The sequence below is a fragment of the Myxocyprinus asiaticus genome, chromosome 32, assembly GCF_019703515.2.
Source record: "Myxocyprinus asiaticus isolate MX2 ecotype Aquarium Trade chromosome 32, UBuf_Myxa_2, whole genome shotgun sequence".
Taxonomy (NCBI): Eukaryota; Metazoa; Chordata; class Actinopteri; order Cypriniformes; family Catostomidae; genus Myxocyprinus; species Myxocyprinus asiaticus.
Window position 1 is genome coordinate 36,285,201 of NC_059375.1, and position 15,521 is coordinate 36,300,721.

Consider the following 15,521-nt stretch of genomic DNA (forward strand, 5'->3'; position numbering starts at 1 on the left):
GCCTAAACAGGGAGTATGGGGAAGAAGACACATGACTGATATTTTCCTATCCTTTCTCCAGGTGTTGGGGGCTTTTGGGAGCTAGGGGGCTCTTTATGAAAAAGTAAACGGGCTCAATACATCTGTCTTAAGCGTCGAGAGAAAGCAAATTTACAGAGTGTTTTGGGCCCTGTGAATTAATCCATCAGTCCTGATTTTGAAAAAGCACTTTAAATGTACCTCCAAGCTTAAAATACTCAAAGCTAGTTTATTCACTTTCCTGTTTCATAAACCAGCCTTGTTTACTGGTCTTGGCCACTTTAAGGTGGCCTTAGTTGGTTTATGGATAAATGACGTGACACTCATTTTTATTGTATTTTTTTATTTATTGTTTTCAAATAAAAAAATACATAAGATTAAAAAAATATATTTGAAATTAGTTTAATATAATATATATATATACACTATATTGCCAAAAGTATTCGCTCACCCATCCAAATAATTGAATTCAGGTGTTCCAATCACTTCCATGGCCACAGGTGTATAAAATGAAGCACCTAGGCATGCAGACTGCTTCTACAAACATTTGTGAAAGAATGGGCCGCTCTCAGGAGCTCAGTGAATTCCAGCGTGGTACTGTGATAGGATGCCACCTGTGCAACAAGTCCAGTCGTGAAATTTCCTCACTACTAAATATTCCACAGTCAACTGTCAGTGCTATTATAACAAAGTGGAAGCGATTGGGAATGACAGCAACTCAGCTATGAAGTGGTAGGCCACGTAAAATGACAGAGCGGGGTCAGTGGATGCTGAGGCGCATAGTGCGCAGAGGTCGCCAACTTTCTGCAGAGTCAATCGCTACAGACCTCCAATATTCATGTGGCCTTCAGATTAGCTCAAGAACAGAGAGTAGAGAGCTTCATGGAATGGGTTTCCATGGCTGAGCAGCTGCATCCAAGCCATACATCACCAAGTGCAATGCAAAGCGTCGGATGCAGTGGTGTAAAGCACGCCGCCACTGGACTCTAGAGCACTTCTCTGGAGTGACGAATCACGTTTCTCCATCTGGCAATCTGATGGACGAGTGTGGGTTTGGCGGTTGCCAGGAGAACGGTACTTGTCTGACTGCATTGTGCCAACTGTGAAGTTTGGTGGAGGGGGGATTATGGTGTGGGGTTGTTTTTCAGGAGCTGGGCTTGGCCCCTTAGTTCCAGTGAAAGGAATTCTGAATGCTTCCGCATACCAAGAGATTTTGGACAATTCCATGCTCCCAACTTTGTGGGAACAGTTTGGGGATGGCCCCTTCCTTTTCCAACATGACTGCGCACCAGTGCACAAAGCAAGGTCCATAAAGACATGGATGAGCGAGTTTGGTGTGGAAGAACTTGACTGGCCTGCACAGAGTCCTGACCTCAACCCGATAGAGAACCTTTGGGATGAATTAGACCGAAGACTGCGAGCCAGGCCTTCTCGTCCAACATCAGTGTCTGACCTCACAAATGCGCTTCTGGAAGAATGGTCAAAAATTCCCATAAACACACTCCTAAACACACTTGTGGAAAGCCTTCCCAGAAGAGTTGAAGCTGTTATAGCTGCAAAGGGTGGGCCGACGTAATGTTAAACCATATGGATTAAGAATGGGATGTCACTTAAGTTCATATGCGTCTAAAGGCAGATGAGCGAATACTTTTGGCAATATAGTGTATATACACACACACACACACACTGGTGGCCAAAAGTTTGGAACAATGTACAGATTTTGCTCTTATGTAAATAAATTGGTACTTTTATTCACCAAAGTGGCATTCAACTGATCACAATGCATATTCAGGACATTATTAACATGAAAAATTATTATTACAATTTGAAAAAAAAAAAAAAAAAAAATCTACTTCAAAGAGAAAAAAAATCCTCCATGTGCAGCAATGACAGCTTTGCTGATCTTGGCATTCTAACTGTCAGTATGTCCAGATACTCAGGTGACATTCCACCCCACACTTCCTGTAGCAATTGTCATAGATGTGACTGTCTTGCCGGGCACTTCTCACACACCTTAGTCTAGCTGATCCCACAAAAGCTCAATGGCGTTAAGATCCATAACACTCTTTTCCAATTATCTGTTGTCCAATGTCTGTGTTTCTTCGCCCACTCTAACCTTTTCAAAAATGGCTGTTTCTTTGCAATTCTTCCCATAAGGCCTGCACCCCTGAGTCTTCTCTTTACTGTTGCACATGAAACTTGTGTTAAGTGGGTAGAATTCAATGAAGCTGTCAGCTGAGGACATGTGAGGCGTCTATTTGTCAAACTAGAGACTCTGATGTACTTATCCTCTTGTTTAGTTGTACATCTGGCCTTACACATCTCTTTCTGTCCTTGTTAGAGCCAGTTGTTCTTTGTTTTTGAAGACAGTAGTATACACCTTTGTATGAAATCTTCAGTTTTTTTTTTTTTTTTTCGGCAATTTCAAGCATTGTATAGCCTTCATTACTCAAAACAATGGTTGAATGACGAGTTTCTAGAAAAAGCTGTTTCTTTTCTTATTTTCTTCTTCTTTTTTTTGCCATTTTTGACGTAATATTGACCTTTAGACATGCCAGTCTATCACATACTGTGGCATCTCAAAAACAAACACAAAGACAATGTTAAACTTCATTTAACTAACCAAATAGCTTTCAACTGTGTTTGAAAGCTATTTGGCTTGAGCCCTGTTTTTTAGGACCCCATCAAAAACGAGATGGTTCATCTCAAGGGGTTTATCCTAATAAATAAAATTATCTCATATAATGGTAAGTGATTTTCTAGAACTAAATTAGCAATTTAGCATGATTACTCAAGGATAAGGTGTTGGAGTGATGGCTGCTGGAAATGGCGCCTGTCTAGATTTGATCAAAAATGACTTTTTTCAAACAGTGATGGTGCTGTTTTTTACATCAGTAATGTCCTGACTATACTTTGTGATCAGCTGAATGCCACTTTGGTGAATTAAAGCACCAATTTCCTTCCGAAACAGCAAAATCTGTACATTATTCCAAACTTTTGGCTGCCAGTGTGTGTGTGTGTGTGTGTGTGTGTGTATATATATATATATATATATATATATATATATATATATATATATATATATATATATATATTCGTGTTGCTATAAATGTTTTTCAAAAAGTTATGAGACCAGCATGGACACAAAGATTACATTTCTACGAACTTGACACGTTTTAAACTAGATTTTAATAGAAATAATTTTATTATTTATTTATTTTATTTTATCTCAGGCAACCTAATTTGTCAGTGACCCTGATGTTGATTCTCCAAGCCTGGCCAAGCTTAAAGGAATAGTTATCCTAAAAATGATTATTCACTCATCATTTACTCACCTTCCTGCTGTCTCAAACTCACATGACTTTCTTTCTTCTGTGGAACACAGACGAAGATATTTTGATGGAGTTATGAAGTAGTTTTGTCCATTCAATGCAAGTCAATGACTTTCAAGCTCAAAAAAGGACAAAAAGGCAGTACAAAGGTAGCTAGGGGGAAGCTTCAAATTATGATCATGCCAAAAGTCTGCAGATGTCAAGATTAATAGTGAAAAAGGAGTTACATTTCGGTCTGTTTCTCGCCCAAAACTAAACATATCACTTCAAAAGACAGGGATTAAACCACTCGAGTAGTATGGATAACCTTTATGCTGCCTTTATGTCCTTTTTGGACATTTTGAAAATTAAGAAATGTTGACATTTTGAAAATTATTATTTGTTGGTGAACTACACCTTGTCTATGTTGGGGAAAGGTCAGTGGAGGATAGCCCAATTATGGTTTAGATACATATACAGTATAACGGAGCAAAAATGTTCTCCTCAAGTGCTTCATATTAGCTGGTACTGAGGTACTCTGAGAAAACGACAGCACATAAAGGAAGAGGCTTTCAGTTGAAGTGCATCTTCAAATCACAACCACCCCAAATCAATCTATCATTACCTTCACTTTAAGCACCGCATCCGAGCAGAGAATGACATTCAGCGGTGAAGTTTTCTATTTTGTGGTGTGTCACTGTTGTGGCAGCAAGAAAGGCATCAGAATTCACTCACAACTGAGTTCAGGTGAGTTATGGTCATGGCCCTGCCACACTCGCTAGGCTTCATCGCTTAACAGCATGCTAGCAAAGCTAGCCAACAGAGGTTGAATGATTTACACACATGCCAATTGTGACATTCCCACCGCCTTCCCCCCCTGCTGGGTGTATTATAAAATGGTCCCATTTTCATGAATAATGAGCACACAAGCCTGCTCTTGGCATGGCTCCACAGATTCAGGGCTTTGTGTTTCCCATCACAACTGAATGACAGATTTCATATTATATCTGTGTTTTTCTGTGTCTTTTCCTTGTTTTGTGTAAAAAAGAAGAGAAAAAAAAGACAAAGTTTTTGTTGTTTTCATTTAGACGAACACTGTGTCAGAACTAGACACAAAGGGAAAAAAGTGACAAGTGATAAGCTTTCTTCTTATAATAAAGCTACGTTAACCTCTGTTTTTGTCCAAGGAGCAGGACATTTTTTCAGTGGCTTGGTTTCTATTTTTGCAACATTGTGCTTAGTAGCTCCACCCACCATTATATTTTATTGGTCCAAAATCCTAGATATTTCAGTGGTGCTTGCCTGTGCAAAACTCATCGCCATAATGCTATAGTGCTATGATTGGTCACATAATTTGAAGTTGCTCATGTCTGAATGGCGAAGGATGAGTTACATGCCAAAGTTTAATAATTAGGGTAAAGGGGTTTGCTCTAATCCCTTAGCAAGCACCACTTATTTTCAATACAAGAAAATTCACTTCATTAAGACTCTGGTAAACACTTATTTATAGTCTGCACAATGGAAATCAAAACAAACCATTCCAGTAAGACCTCGCAGTTCTGTTTGGTAATATATCCCCCTTTATCTTTGATGGAGGCTTGTATCCTCTCTTGAGTCAAAGCGTCTCAGTGGATTTTTCATTAAAACCCTGCCAAGATTCTGAGAGCTGGATCATCAGCACTATGGTGGAATCTGTTTTAATGATGGTAAGGTGAGAGTCCTCATCCCCAGGAACCCTCTCAGAACACCTAACAGGATACAGACAGTTTATTCGAATGAATCAACTGACAACACTTATCATTATGGAACACAGGAAAGTATTGTGTGCTGTAAAACAGTGGTTCTAAAGTGGTGGGTTGCGACCCCCCAAAAAATAAAAAATGGATCACAGGTCTGTTCTGATAGGAAAATCAATGCTAAATACAAGCAATAAAATGCAACTAACCATATACTCATTATGATAGTAAAGTAAATAGGCATACCCGTTTTAAATGGAAGGAAACAACGCTTCTAATATCTTTTGTTGTTGACATCAAAAGCTGTGTGGCTAATCAAACTCTATAGAATTTTGGTGCAAATTCTGTCTCTTGGTCGAAGATATCCAAATTAGACAGATGCAAACATGGACAGGATGCTTTTACTTGCCATTATACTTGAAAAACAAGAGCAAAACTACACAAGGTTATAGAAAATATGACCCATACTACATTAAATACACACACACACACACACACACACACACACACACACACACACACACATGTTGGTGCAGCTATCCTTATGAGGACTCTCCACAGACATAATGATTTTTATACTGTACGAACTATAGATTCTATCCCCTAACCCTAATCCTATCCCTATACCTAACCCTCACAAAAAACGTTCTGCATTTTTACATTTTCAAAAAAAACAAAACATCGTTTAGTATGTTTTTTAAGTGATTTGAATTATGGGAACACTAGAAATGTCCTCATAAACCACATTTATAGCATAATACCCTTGTAATTACCAGTTTGTAACCTAAAAAAAAATGTCCTGTAAACCACCAATCCCCCAACACACACACACACACACACACACACACACACACACACACTGTTACCCTATTCCTTCTAATGTGTAGGTTATCACTGTACCGTAAATGTCAGTTTAGACAGCATACACTCATGAATTATGGATAGATGGCACATCCTTAGTTTGCTGTGGTTTCCTCCCTAGGTAGTGTTATAGAACAGCCTATTTCCTGATCCAGGGCTTAGTGTCCACAGCTACTGTATCGCACATACCCTACACTCCCACCTGTGCTTGCATTACAACTACCTTCCTAAGCACTGACAAGAAGAGAAAACATGCAAGCAAGAGATGTGTAAGACCAAGTTTGAGCAACACATTTTAGCAACATAGCATTGCAATGTGGACATACATACAGTATACTGTATACACTGTATATTGTGTCAAAATTGAGTTATCACCAAAATCAGGTCTCTTAGACTATACAGACTATAGACTATTCTTGTGACAAATGGGTTTGGTTTAGCATATGCATATATAATCAGTGCATTATGATAGGTATGCACACCACATTTTAGCTGGACAGTCAATATATTATAATAAATATTTACATTTATTCATTTAGCAAACACTTTTATCCAAAGCCACTTACAAAATGAGATATTGTTATAACTTAACACGTAGTTAATGGAATAGTTCAGCCACATTTTTACTCATCGCCATGCCATTCCAAACCTTTATTACGTTCCAAACCTTTATGACACAAAAGGAATGTTTTAATGAATATAGTGGGCCATCTTGTCAATACAATTGCAGTGGATAGTGCCTCACTTCAAAGCTTAAAATGACTCAAAAGTATCATAAAAGTACTCCAGGTGACTCCTGTGTCATATTCTAAGTCTTCTGAAGTCAAACGATAGGATTTTGTGAGATACAAACCACAACTATAAGTCATTTTGAGGTGAAAATTCTGGCATCCATTGCACCTTTATGAGCGCTATGAGAGAAGCTTGTTCATAGCGGCACAAGTGTTCATCCCAGAACTTGCATGTTTTTAGCACTAAGCAATGCAAGTTCCTGATTGAGGGACATGAGGGTGACGGAATTGGCAGAATTGTCAGTTTTGGGCAGTATAGATATTTTCATATAAGCCAGCATCGCCCATCCTGCAAATTATTCTTTTTTAAAGAAAAGATTCAAGCATATTGCAAAAGATTTCAGTATATTGCTTCTATCTGTTTTTAGGCAGAAAACTCAAGTGATTGATCAGAGACATGCAAGTTTCTGTTGCTCTCCTGCCATCTACAAAGTTTCAAATAAAATGTTCCCCCGCTTGAGCCCATCATCTAAGAAGTGCATTAAAAAATGCCTTGCACTGCACAAGCAAAGCAACTCAAATAAGCACTTTCTATCCCTTTCTGAGTCACAGATGCCTGTGCCCCCAAAACTGGAAATGCATCAAGTTGTCAATATTGCAATGAATGTTGCAAAGAATATGTTCCTGTTTGCTGTCCCCCCTAATTTGGAAAATGGAATCTACACCCCTGATCAGTATCTTTTATGTCAAGACTCTCTCTAGATATTGTTTCTACAGATATGTATCAGAACGGTTACATTGTAGTTGTTTGGTAAGATGCCAAAATTCCATATGACAGTTCCCAGTCTGACTAATTAAAATAATGAATCCTCATTTCATCAATCCTTACATAAGAGGCTGTCAACACACTGATAAGTCACATCAGATAAACAAACAAAACACTTTACAAGAAAAGCATGCACAAGGCATTTAGTGAGCTCTCTTTAGAAGAGCTCTCCCGCTATGTGCAGTCATAAAACAGGCAAGGAGTTCATTAATGTTGATGGTTAATCTACAGCCTTCATTGATTGGCTTTGGTTAATTTTGTAGCCATGTCATTTATAATAATCTCATATGCGCAAAAGGACACACTGGCTGCGTAAGGTCTGAACTACAGTATACATGGAACACTGTTAAAAAAAAAAAAAAAAAAAAAAAAAGGTGCAACATTTAAATTAGCTGTGTTTCTTCTAGGTTACACCAATGATTTTTTTTTATTTATTTATTTATTTTAATTTTTTATGGGCTAGATCAAGTAGAAGTAGATCCTGGAGGTAACAACTGCAGATGACCACTTTATACAGTTTATGTACATGGTCTAAAAACAGCTATTGTTTGATGAAAGCAAAAGGATGTACAAGATGAGTCTACAACACAGTGATTCCAAGAGAGAGATAAAAGAGGAGGCAGAAAGAAAGAGAGCGAGAGAGAGAGAGAGAGAGAGAGAGAGAGAGAGAGAGAGAGAGAGAGAGAGAGCGAGCATTGAGCTGACTGGCACACACCTCTTATACATATGAAGGATGATGGGGCAAGATGTCCTTTTACTTTTCGATTTTGAGCCAGCTAAAGGATCACAAGTTTCCATTTAGTTCCCTAAAACAATGTGGAATGATACTTTGCATGCTCAATTAATTTGTGTATATTACAATTTATCACTTTATGCACATTGTTCTAAAGTGTGTCTTCTTCCCCCATTTTCTAAACTGTGATTAAGCCAAACCAAATGACTACAAAACTTCAGGGGTATATAAGTCCATCAGGCTCACTCTGCGTTTTAAGTGTCTTTGGAGACAGTTCATTTCCATTCAAGACTCTGCAAAAGTCAGTCTTGATTTGCTGAGGGCACACTAACTTAAAAGCAGTCCCTTACCTTGCGCGGATGCCAGCTGAAACACCACCGACAACAATACTACAATCCAACAGAGTCTCCTTCTCGGTTTGCCCGAATTCCCAAACACTGCCAGAAGAGCAGGTGAAGAGATATTGAACGGCTTTGTCCTGCACGCCGGGTACATGTTGCTCCTCCACAGTCCTGCCACTGTTGAGTGTGTGGACGGCGCGTAATTGTCTAGAGAGTGTGCGGTCTCTGGCGCGTCCTGCGCCTTAGCGCAAATGAAGCGAGGTGCGAATGAATTAAAGACTGATCCTTCAACCATACGGCACTTTTATATATCAGACTTGGATATTGTTTAACTTCGATGTAGGTCTGAGTTTGCGAACAATATTTAAAAATATTTTAAAACTTTGCGCACGGGAGGCCGTGTATAACGCACGAACATTCTATAAGGTGTCCGAAATGCACATAAAGGTTGGTTTTCTGAGTGTCTTTTTATCAGCAATCTACACTGACATGCATTTAATGTAACATTTAAAAAATATATAGGCTATGTTTAATCACACAATATATTCCAAATCCAGGGCGATCACACTTTTAGTTCAAGAACTGTTGACAACTGTCTCCAGAGTAGCCTGTTGTTTGCCAAGTGACATTCACTCACTCGTTTGTGCGTAAAAATTCACGTCCATGTGTCCAATAAAATAAAAGTTACTCTCCGTCCACCCCGCTTTTATGTTTAATATCCACAAGATGAGTCCTTTGCAGTTACGGACCTCCAGCTCACAGAGTCCGCCCAGATTCAGAATAAGCTTTATTTGGCATAAGTAACTTTCCAAGTCCCGTTTTACTGTGCCGCGCAGTCGTTTGGTACTAGGGAACCATGTCGTGCGGAAAGCTCTGCTGTAAGGGTGGGAAACGGAATCCGTGAGGGATCAAACAGTCATCGGTGTGTGTCGCGCAGGAACCTTCGGTGTGAAGCGCTGAAGATCTTGAGCATCATATGAGCAGCGGATCGGGGAGAGCGATGCGCACGGAGGGGGCTGACGCACGGTGCCACCGCGCGGTGAGCTCCAATAAGACACACAGTGAGACAGACAGACGCGCTCTTGCTACTGGAATGAACGTATACTAAAGCAGTTGAACACTTATTCTGAACAAATGAATAATCAGCCATCACAGTAATGAGCGTGTGCCTCTTTTACACACCACACCGCTCTCTAATAGATTGATTAGTGGACAGACTGTCCAAGCTGCTAATGTTTGCGGAGCTGACTTTGATTGGTAGTGACATATAATTGACTGAATTGGTCAGATACGACCTTTAGGGATTCAAGTGGCACTAATACAACCGAATGAATGTTGCAGTGACGGACCAACCATGATTTTTACATTTCGTAAGTGAGATATTAGTGTGTGTGTGTGTGTGTGTGTGTGTGTGTGTGTGTGTGTGTGTGTGTGTGTGTGTGTGTGTGTGTGTGTATGTGTGTGTATGGTTCCCAGAGCATTGCTATGTGGTTTCTAAGGTGTTCTGGGTGTTGTAGTTGTAGTAAAAGGAGTTCCAGGTTCTAATCCACCCTAATATAACTTAAAAAAAAAACAAAAAACAAAAAAAAAACATCCATTTAAGATTTAACTGGAGAAGAGCAGCGGAACAGCAGAGCGAGTAGAGCACGTGTCTGGATGCATGAGAGAACATCGCAGCCTGCTGTCACTGGTATTACTGGTTATCACTGAGGAGCATAACACCAGTGACAGTAACACCAGTGTCAGTTTTTATGAAATGGCAGCTGCAGTACCTACCTTAAACCGCATGTTGCTAATCATGCTGTACTCTCTAAAGCGTGTCATTTAATCAAATTAAAATATACTTTTTGACAATTCTCTTATAATAAAAATAGGTCATACTAGTGATGTCATCTGAAAGCCTCAAATAAAATTATGGAACAAATGAGTACATTTCTGATACTTTAAAAGGGACAGTAACTTACGCTGCATTCCACTCAACTCGGAAAGTCGGATTTCCAACTTCCTACTAGGAAAAGAGCAATGGAACGCCACTTGAAGTCCGAATTCCAACTTGGAAACTAATGCGGACATTTTCAACTCAGATTTCGCCGAGATTCAGGTGTGTGACGTCACACAAACATGTTGGCACCCAGGTAGGTATACAAAGTAAGTGACAAAGATTCACTTTTATTAAACAATATTGATAAATGAGCCTACATTACATGATATTAAAGCTTGTTTAACAAACGTTTGCGGAGAAAGTTTTTCAAAACATGGTCAATTATACTCTCTTTTTTGATAATGGTACACCTGTAGCACAAATGCTAGCACTGCAGCATTGATTATCAATTGGGTTGCTAGGAGACGTCTCTGGTGACAGCTGAATGCCTGCTTAGCTAATGGGAGAATTACAGTTTTGTTTCCTTTCATGTCATCTTCCGAGCATCTGGCAATGGAATGCCTTTATCGTTGGAGATCGGAGATATCAAGTAGGAATATCCCACATCTGACTTGAATGGAACACAGCATTATAATGTGCCTTTCTTGATAGAACTTCACCAAGTAGGATGCAGGATGTAATAAGTGATGTTAAAATCTGGATATTTTTTTCCAAACAAGGGTTTTCTGTTCATTGGTAGCACCAATGACATGACTCCAGGGGACATGGGACAGGGGAACTCTTTCCATCATATTATGTATAATATTTATTTGGAATTTCATTTAGTTATGTCATCTATGTAATACATGTAATGTTGAGGTATTCACCTTATTCAGCCCGCCACTTTTCAGCACTCTGCTCTTCCACATTTTGTCATCTAACTTCCTGAGTCGATCAAAATGGATTACGTGTGGGAGAACAAAGTATTTTTCATCAATATTTGATGGTGTGAGTCTACAGCACCCCTTTACTATGTGAAAATGCTTGTGAGGTGTTTTTTTCTGTCACTGTAAATGTTAGTTTTTTTCGACAACAGGTAAATTGGACATTGCAGATCACGTCTGGACAGCTATGACACACTGCACTTTTTCATGATACAAGTGTTTAACTGTTATACGAGTAATAATGCTTATTTTTTTAGGCTTCAACTTGTTAAAAATTTGTGTTAAAATGTGTAGTTGACATGACATTTCCAACAGTGACAGCTCATATTATTACACATGCAAGTTCATAACATTAAAGAAAATGACAATTGTACTTTTTAAAATTCATTTGTCACCTTACATTTTTAAGAGGCTTAAATGTGATTACAATTGTTGTAAACGGAATATAAAATAAAACATACACGTTCACTAGTGTGTATGTGTGTATGTGTGTGTGTATAAATATAGTAGCACCCCTTACCGGTTTAACACTCAAAAAACACCAATATTGCGATGGGTGAATAACACAAGAAGATGGTCTGAGATGTCGTACAGAGATATTTTTTAATGACTTTGTGTTGTCTCTTCGAGTTTCATGAGCACAGAGGGGCATATTAGTGCATCCACAGCGTGAAGGTAGGATCTTGTGGATTTATGAATGAAGTAGTCTTGTTTTAAAATATCCCCGCTCTGCTTCCAGTTGTTATGACATCCCCTGAACACTTTAAAATACTCATGATAGCTTTTGACAACTCTATAACCTGTAAATCCACTTTGCAAGCTAATTACTCTTTGACATCAACACCAAAGATATCTATATAGCAAGATGGCTGCTGCGCTAGTTTCTTTGGTGCATAAGGTCATGTAATACATTATTACATTTAAAATGGGAGATACATTTATTTTTAAACTCAAAATAGGGCCCTGAACCTCTACACATGACCTTGGGGACAAGCACATTTCTGATACTTTAATTTTCAGATATTGTCTAATTCATGGCTAAAATAGGTATAATTGTTCAAAGAACATCTTATATTATTTAATTATGCAATCAATTATGGCTAAACAGTGTATTTAAAATGTATGATTTCTGTAATGGCTGGAGACAGAAATGTGGAAATTTCAGTAGAATGACCTCACTAATAAATAGACTGAACATGAACTGTGCTTATATCAGTCAACATAAATATATATTTATCACCCTTGACATTCATCTTTTGTTTGCCTTTAAATTCTTCGCTGAATCTTATTCATATGCATGGAAGGCCTCTCCAAATCTATCTGTGGATCGTGCGATTTGCTCAGTATAAGAAAATTTATTTAAAAGTCTTTATCAATAGTGTGAGCCTCCACATGCGCTAGGTCTCCACGGTAATGCGCTCAGCAAGCCACATGATAAGATGCGTGGATTGACTGTCTCAGACACAGAGGTAACTGAGATTCGTCCTCCCCACCTGGACTGAGGCGAGTCACTACGCCACCACGAGGATTTAGAGCGCATTGGGAATTGGGCATTCCAAATTGGGGAATTTGCCCCCCCCCCCTTAAAAAAACAAACAAAAAAAAAAAAAATTAAACAAACAAACATAATAAGTCTTTATCAAACATAATTACCCAGCTCACCTTTGGTTTTTGGTGCTGAGGACAGAGCAGGTATGAATGAAGACAGTGGCATGTAGAAAATTCCTGCACAGGGTTTTTAGGTGTGCAAGACTAACAGGTACTACAGCACTGAATAAAACAGGTGACAGTGACAGTGAAGGAGAGACAGAGACGTTGGGAAAAGTAGAAAGAGTGAGAGAATGTAGGGGGCTTTTACTTTTTAAAGGGATGTATTATATTATTCTGTTACTTCCTAATAAAAGTTACAATTACAATAAATCATTTAGTAGACCCTTTCATCCAAAGCGACTTACATATGAAGAGAAACACAATCAATTTATCATACAGGAGCTGAGAGGTACAGTATGACACAGTACTGAATTTCAAGAGTAAACTAGATACAAAAGCAGAAGTGTGCATGTGGAACAGTATTTTTTTTAATTTTATATATATACTGTGTATATATATATATATATATATATATATATATATTGCCTTTATTTATAGTTATTAATTAGTAGCATCTAGCAACACCAAACGGAATTGCAATCTGTTTGTCTGAGCATCTGAGCCGAACACAAAAAAACACTGACTCAACCAAAAATATATATATTTCTTAGATTTATTTATTTATTTATAAGCAAGTAAACATCTATTTCAGTTTCATTCATTAGGCTTTAAATATCTAGTTTTGGCTATGTCATAGTGAGAGATTTTTCAGTTGATTTTGTTTGTAAATAAATTAATAAATTGCTAAATTAATGCATTTTACTTATGTGAAAGTGTAACTCTTACTTTACTCATTAGTCATCACCATTAGTCAAAAACACACTATTACACATAACACTGCAGATAACACTGTACAGATAGACTGTACCTTATTCCATGTGTTATAGCATTCTCATTTAGTTTTTCATTTCAGACTGATCTCACAGTTAAACTGGAAACAGTAGGTTGTCTTTTCCTTAGCTAAAATCGGTCTGTGCTTACCGAAATGCAAAACACTGCCCCCAGAGGCCAAAGCAGTAACTGTAGGTTGTAATGTCCACAGAGGGGCGCCAAAAGCGAGTTGTGAAGTGAGTTGTTTTCATCTGTACAAGCTGAAATACAGAGAAGAGGAATGAATATGTTATAAACTGTACCCCCAACCCAAACTCCAAACCTAAACCTAACCATCAGTGGAGTAAAAATGTAATGTTAGAGGGAAAAAACACAACCTCTGAATTATGCGAACACAATTACTTCCTGGTTTCAACGTGGGATATGGACCCGGGTCTCTCACACGGCTGAAACAACGCGCTTCAGGTTGTGCCACAGGGGAAGGTAAACACACTGGAGCCAATGCAAAAATGTCTAATAGCAGAGGGGTACTGAACTCTCGGAAACAACATGCCGACTTCCTGTGTGATCATGTTGTTCATGTTTCATGATCATGTTTCTGATCTTGCTCAGATGAAAACTGTTATAACTGTTTAGTTTTGCCAATAGAGTTTCTATAAACCAAACTGAAAAAAAAAAAAAAACAGAAAAGGCAACGCATCAGCAAGTTTCTGATGCCCAAAACAGTGTCATTTTTCTGTCACACTCTTGAATGAGTAAACCACATTAGAAATTAAAAGAAAGGATGAGAGAGAGAGAGGAAAGAGCCCCCATTTCCCAGCATGTACATACAGTGATATTAATAGACTGATAGACAGACTTATTAATGCCAGAAGCTTTAATCGTGGGAAATATGACAGATGGAGGGAGGGTAAAAAGCCAGCAGAAATTTGCTGGAAAGGTTTTTTTTTTTTTTTAATAAGACCAGAAAAAATAAAAAATAATAAAAAAAATTCTTTCTTCTGTGGAATGCAGGAAATGTTAGGCAGAATATTTTGTCTCAGTCACCATTTGCGAGAGAAAAAAGATGCAATAGAAGTGAATGGTAACTGAGGCTAACATTCTGCCTAGCGTATCTGGTTGTGGTTGACAGAAGAAAGTCATATGGGTTTGGAACAACATGAGGTTGAGTAAATGTTAACAGAATTTTTATTTTTTGGTGAACTATCCTTTTAACATTTATTTAATAAGAATTAAAAGGATGACTGATTAGCTAAATACTCACGTTGGTAAATTCAGTGCATATTGTAGATTTAAAGGTGCTCTCAGTAATTTTTTAAATATGATGTCTTGGATACTTACACTGACACCTAGCAGTGTGGATGCAGCATCATTCAAAAGCAATAGTTTTCAGTTATCAATGTCATTGTAGAAATTCACTATTCAGAGTCAGCCATGATTTATTTAATCCATGAGTTAAATTGTCCAATAACATTGTGGTTAATGAGAATAAATGAGTAGTATTCGGCTGGTCATGTGATTCTAATATGGCAACCCCCATGTGCAGACCCTCTCCATGTAGATTAAAAAAGCTTTTATAAGGTTACTGATATGACTTGAGTCTTTATCTTATGTGAGTGCTCATGATTTTATACATCTGTTTCAAAATGACAATTCATTTCTTTAGAAGTAAAACTTG

At 38.2% G+C, this 15,521-nt stretch overlaps 2 protein-coding genes across 2 annotated transcripts in view; both read right to left on the reverse strand.

The window, feature by feature from the left end:
* The window catches only part of LOC127423650 (protein sidekick-2-like), a 431,227-nt gene extending 421,712 nt beyond the window's left edge, over window positions 1-9,515 (reverse strand). The window contains exon 1 of the mRNA XM_051668153.1: window positions 8,567-9,515. Within this exon, the coding sequence (XP_051524113.1) occupies window positions 8,567-8,852 (286 nt within the window). The 5' untranslated portion in view covers window positions 8,853-9,515. The remainder of the gene's footprint in view (window positions 1-8,566) is intronic.
* LOC127423658 (uncharacterized) overlaps window positions 1-15,521 on the reverse strand; it is a 622,288-nt gene that overhangs the window by 115,247 nt on the left and 491,520 nt on the right. The gene's annotated exons all lie outside the window — the stretch shown is intronic.